The 5,910-nt window shown below is 40.7% G+C and overlaps 1 protein-coding gene across 1 annotated transcript in view; it reads right to left on the bottom strand.

Annotated features, from left to right (window-relative positions):
* Window positions 1-459: 459 nt before the first annotated feature.
* Window positions 460-5,910, bottom strand: part of GABRP (gamma-aminobutyric acid (GABA) A receptor, pi) — a 44,411-nt gene continuing 38,960 nt past the window's right edge. Inside the window, exons 9-10 of the mRNA XM_008590267.1 lie at window positions 3,585-3,772; window positions 460-1,256 (exon numbers count right to left, since the gene is read on the bottom strand). Of these exons, the coding sequence (XP_008588489.1) occupies window positions 954-1,256; window positions 3,585-3,772 (491 nt within the window). The 3' untranslated portion in view covers window positions 460-953. The remainder of the gene's footprint in view (window positions 1,257-3,584; window positions 3,773-5,910) is intronic.

Below are 5,910 nucleotides of genomic sequence, written 5' to 3'. Positions count from 1 at the left end.
GAGACTCTCTGACTGTGTCAACCTGGTACTTTTAGTACTTCATCAGTATGTGAATAAAGGTAGCTAGAAAATGGACTTGGTTCTGCAAGTCTTTATGACAACAGTCCATATTAAGACTTACAGATGTAAAAAAAAAAAAAAAAATCCGTGTTGTGGGAAAAGGGCTTGAGCATTGTTTAGGACTGATACGCACATCATAGTAAAATGATAAGATACGTATAATGGGGAAATAAAGCCCCAGAGTCCTTCCAGTCTGGAGAATCCATTATGTCTTAGAAACAAGAGATTTATGCTTGAGATTATTGATCCACTAACTTTTTCTTCACTTACATTTGATTTTTCAATGACAGGACTTATTGGAATTTGGGGACAATTCTGCTATGGTATTAAATAACAATCATTGTTAAAAAGTTATTTTGGTATTGAGTTAGTGAAGTGACTTCCAATGAATTGATATAAATTTCATTTTAATCAAAAACAAAAACTAGAAAATGTTACTCCTTAAATAGGCAGCAATGCATTTTATAAGCACTGCAGAAATTTGGTAAATAGCACGCATGATTAATTTAGAAACAACCCCTGACACTTGAGGGTTACACAATACACGTTACAGTCTCTTTCCCATTTTTTATATGAGGTAAATGCAGACTAGGGAGCCACTGAACGAATAGTCAGCCCCAAGTAGGTCTATAATCTTAGGCTCCATGGGATGTCCTTTACAAAGATGAAAGAGGAATGGGCTGATATTTCTATTATAAGATCCTGTAATGCTAGGATTTCTACAAAGCTTAGAATAATGGTTGGGTGTTCATTCATTAAGGAGAAATGCTCAAATATTATTTTAGTCACATGTAACACCTTTGGGTTAGGGTGCACACTTAGCTTAGATTACCATTTACATCATTACCTTATTCTGTTGAAAACATATGGCATGCAAAAAATTCAACATTGTCTCAAAAATACATGTAGTATGCCCAGTAAAATACATTGGCTAACATAAAAATCAAAGGAAACAGTAATTTGGAATATCGATCAACATTACTGGGGTTTTGAATTGTGAAGTAATCAACAATTCTGCCCATCTTATCTCGAAAAACAAACTTGAACTTGTCACTGGTTTTCATTGTCAAGTCACTATAGTCTACGTTATCACCGGAAATTTCAATGCTGGCAAAGCTGATCTTGCGTTTAAAGTTGGAGATGGAGCTGTTGATGATGTTAGTGATATTGACTTCTTCCACTTCCTTTGCTGTCCCCTAGTTCACAGACAATGCAGTTAGCTTATAAGACTTGACTCAACAAAATAAATAAGTAGGTAATGAGCTAATGAAAAGTTTAGAGGCTCAAGTATTGAATAATTAGGTTTAATAGAGAGTGGCATTGTGAGTCTCAGAAACGGGCTAGTAAGCCAGATGTGGAGTCCTGTTATCCTGTCTGTAGGCAACTATCCATAGGTGATCAGCATGTATGATGGGAAGAATAACCATTGCCTGCTCTAGATATTTCAGAGCAGTGTGCTAAATGCCAAATGGCTTTGAAGTTAGCAGACTTGGGTTCAAATCCCATTCTGCCTCTCACTATTGTGAAACTTTAGTCACCTTAATCCCTTTAAGACTCAATTTCCTTGCCTGCAAAATGGTGATGATATTAATACCTATTTGAGATGGGAAGATTACATGGTATCAATGATGCAAAGCATCTAGTGTTTGAAGAGAGTAACTGGTTATGAGAAATAAGAGAAATCAGCTGTATCTTTTTTTTTTTTTCCTTTTTATCTTTTTTTTACCAACCGGTAACGGGATTGCAACCCTCGGTGTCGCGCCCGCACTGGGGACTGGCAACGGGATCGCAACCCTCGGTGTTGCGCCCGCACCGCGCTCAACCAGTGAGCAGGAACCGGTCTCCACATGGGATCCGAGCCCTTGGCGGGAGCGCCACCGCACTCCCAGGTGGCGCACTCTCCAGTGCGCCACCGGGCCGGCCCTCAGCTGTATCTTGAGGTCTTTGCCGCACAAACGGAAATAGTGATGCTACCTGTGATTCCAGGGAATTGCCATTCTCCAACATGGCTGGGGAGACAAAGAATGTGGGGAGCGTAGTGAAGTCATAGAGAGTGTGGTCTGGATCCTTGGCCAGGCCACTTAGTAGGTGTGGGGTATTGAATGAGTTACCTCACCTCTCTGAGTGGCAGATTCCTTAACAGTAAAATTGGGATAATAAGGGTACCCATTTCATTGGGTTTCAGAGTGGATTGAAGGAGATGTTGCTAGAAGTTTAGAACATAGCAAGTCCTCCGTAGTGCAGCTATTACTATGCACACACCAAAAGAAGGGCATTCTGATGTTTCTAGTGGAGGATCTCAGTTAATTCTCCAACCCCATTTTTGCCAGTCTAGCAAATCCAGATTTTGGGGGGAGTAATTAAAATTCCTTCTTTCCTTTTGAGGAAGCCCACAGGAAGAAAAATAAATGAAATCCATACTCTTTGTTGGCTGGCACACATGATCAGCTGCCTTTGGTGCTTGGAAAATATGACTGTGTGAAACATTGCTCACAATAGCCAAACACAGGGAAAAAGCAACCAGGTCTTTTGGCTATTCTGATTCTTCATTTCCTCACTATTAGACCTTGGGTGGTCCTGGTACCTTATAGGACTCCTACTGAGTTAAATCCCTACCAGTTTCTTGCTTGATAGCATGAGCTTTAGTATGCCAATATCTATCAAATCTGGCTTCCAAATAACCCTAGGGTTCCATGGGCCCTATAAAGAATAATAGAGCATGGCCCATTGCCCACCACAAGTGGGAATAACAGATGTGTCAGACTTTGGAGCCAAGCAGATTTAGGTTGGAGTCCCAGCTCTATATCTTACTGTCTGTATCCCCTGGGATAAGTCACTTACTCTTCTTGTTCCTCAGATTCCACAACTATAAAAATGGAAATAACAACCTCACTGAGTTGTTATGAGCATTTTAAATGATATAATATTTGCAAAAATCTTGTTGCTGTGCCTGGCACATGTAAATGCTAGATAAATAATAACCTTTATTATTATTCAGAGAGCTGGACCACGATGTTCCACTGCTAAAACAAATAATGGCAGTATTTCCCAATTAGCAGAAAAATGTGCTAACCAAGAAATTTGTCACAATTTAACTTTTTCCACACATTTTTCAGTAAGCCATTACTTCGGTAATTTAAGAATACAAAAATGTTAACAAAATAATTAAAGAGTAAATGCATATTAATCTGAAACTTATTAGCAGCTGATCATGTTTGGTCTGATATTGAATTTTCATGGATGCTTGTTCTTGTGGTTGTGATTTTGTGTTGCATGCAGATAGCATAGTTATTTTATGCTGGGAAATTAAACATATTAATATCCCATCGTATTTGGTGAAAAGAATGGTCTTTTTCAAGGGGCACGATGACTTCCAGATGCATACGCCTGAACAAGGATAAGACTCATTGGAACAAAGTCAATAAAGAAAATCACTGGGGTACAGGAACCAGGTCCCCCTCATCTCTACAGACCAGCACATGGCTCAAGTGATGGATCACATACAGGGCCCTCAAAATTCTTACCCTATCTTTGGCTGCCATCTGCTGTAAGGAGCTGTAGTGAGCAACTGCGTATTCCAGTAAGGCCCCAAACACGAAGCTAAAGCAGATCCCCAGGTACACATCAATGGCCTTTATGAAGCAGTTGGTGTTGGGAAGAGAAGTGCGGGACCCAATCATCAATGTGGTCATTGATAACACGGTGGTCACTCCTGGGAAAACAGGCAGAAAGTGTTGCCACATTGGCGGCCAGTTAATTACCATTACCCGACAGAGAGTCTCCATTCGCGCGTGGCAGGGTGAGGACAGAACTCAGAAATGGAACATATCTTATTTTGAAAAATCTGTGACCTTCCGGAATAAGGTTGATTTGTCCATTTTGTACTAATATGGGTGATGTGGTTTTCTTTCATTTTTTTGTGACCGGTAAGGGGATCGTAACCCTTGGCTTGGTGTCGCCCGCACCACGCTCAGCCAGTGAGCGGACCGGCCATGCCTACACAGGATCCGAACCCACGGCCTCGGCGCTCCCAGCACCGCACTCTCCCTAGTGAGGCCCGGGGTCGGCCCGGGTGATGTGGTTTTCTAAATGTTTCACCTCTGTCTTCTCCTTGGAGGGGGAATGACCAGTATGCGAAATAACTGACAAAAGACCATCTAATCACAATATCCCCTTACCTGTCACTGTAATACATAAGTTTTAAAAATGTGCTATTCCTAACATAGTCTCTCTCTGTCTCTCTTTCTCCTTCTCTGACTCTCCGTTTCTTTTTCTCTCCCTGTAAAAGAATCTCTCAAGAAACCAACTCCTGGAACTGCCCTGTGAATGTCAATGTAAACAACAGTAGAAGGAAAAAAGAAAAAAAACAACCAACCAAACAAACAAAAAAACATGATAACCCAGGTCTCAGAAATCTCCTGTTGGAGCTGCTTACCAATGCACGTTCTCGCAGGAACTGAGTCAAGGGAGATCCAAAACGAAAGCCAGGATAACACCACCAGGAAAGTAGAAGGAACATAGGTTTCCAAAATGAAATACAGGACATTCCTCCGAAGTTCAAATTGCAAGACCAGTCTTGTGTAATTTCCTGACAGGGTAAACAAGAGATAGGAAATTGTGTCTGTTCACATAGAGTGTTTCCCTAGGGGATGTCTAACTTAGCTATGTTCTCATTAAGCCCACTGTTATTCACCAAAATCTAGTTAATTATGAACTGTCATTACGGTTTCCACAAAAGAAATTGCTGTTGCATAGAAGGGAATTTTGAGGGGGTGCTTTTCCCCCGGCTCACGTTCTTTTCTTGTGCCTTTTGCTATCACAGCATTCCTACAGCATCGTAACTCCTTGTGTCCTTGGCATCTACCTCACTAGACAGTGAGCCCATTGGAGGCAAACCCTGGATCGTTCAGTTCTTCACTCCAAAGTTGTTCAATTAATACCTATTTAATGAAGACCACCTGTGACCATCCATTTTGCATGAATGCTATGGAATAGACCAAATATATCTATTAAATATAATTTAATTTTTGATGATTTCAGAGGCACCCCAGATTTTATGGTACTTCAGGGCCATCCTTAGGAAACTATCAATATATTCTAAATGTGGGAAATGTAAGGAACAGAGAGCTGCCATTAATAGAATTCTGTATGGCAAATAAGCTCCTGTAGCCTAAAACATATGCCTATGGGTTAGAGTACCAACCTATGCTCCTGCAGTGCTTCTATTAAGGGGAGGTGAGCAAATAGAGACAGAGCAGTAGTAGCCAGCATTAGGCTGGATGGAAGGGTGAAGAGGTTATCCTCTGGGAACAGGAGACATTTAGCTTAGAGAGGAGTAGGGGACAAAACAGAATGGTGGATAAGAGCAGCACCAACACCGTGCCACCTGCAAATTAAAGCCAGGCATTTAAAATTATATCATTAAATAAGTGGGACAAAAGGTTGAGAAACAGTCCAACCCAAGCCTGGCTATCAAATGCAGGAATAGGAATACTAGGGGATCCCTGATAACCTGTTTCAAGTCCATCCACTCCGATGGCCCCAGCCTTTACTGGTTCAAGGGCATCTCCAAGGATGACCCAGTTTGACCATGTAGGAAATAAAGTAAAATCATAATAGTAAAATAAATAAATAAAATTGTATCATTAAATAGCTAAAACAGTGCATACATTACTGGAGAAATACAGTATAGCATAAAAATATGTACTTTCAGAGCCTGATGGGATTCTAGAGATTGATTATTATTTTACATTATTGGTGGAGAAATTGAGGTACTGGGACTTTTAGTGACTTGAATAAGGACCTGTCGTTGATGTTAGAAGCAAGATTAAAAACCATGTCTTTTGCCCT

This window comes from Galeopterus variegatus, unplaced genomic scaffold, assembly GCF_000696425.1.
Source record: "Galeopterus variegatus unplaced genomic scaffold, G_variegatus-3.0.2 Scaffold5955, whole genome shotgun sequence".
In the NCBI taxonomy this organism is placed as follows: domain Eukaryota; kingdom Metazoa; phylum Chordata; class Mammalia; order Dermoptera; family Cynocephalidae; genus Galeopterus; species Galeopterus variegatus.
The sequence above is the reverse complement of the archived record's forward strand: the minus strand, read 5'-3'. Positions and strand labels throughout refer to the sequence as shown.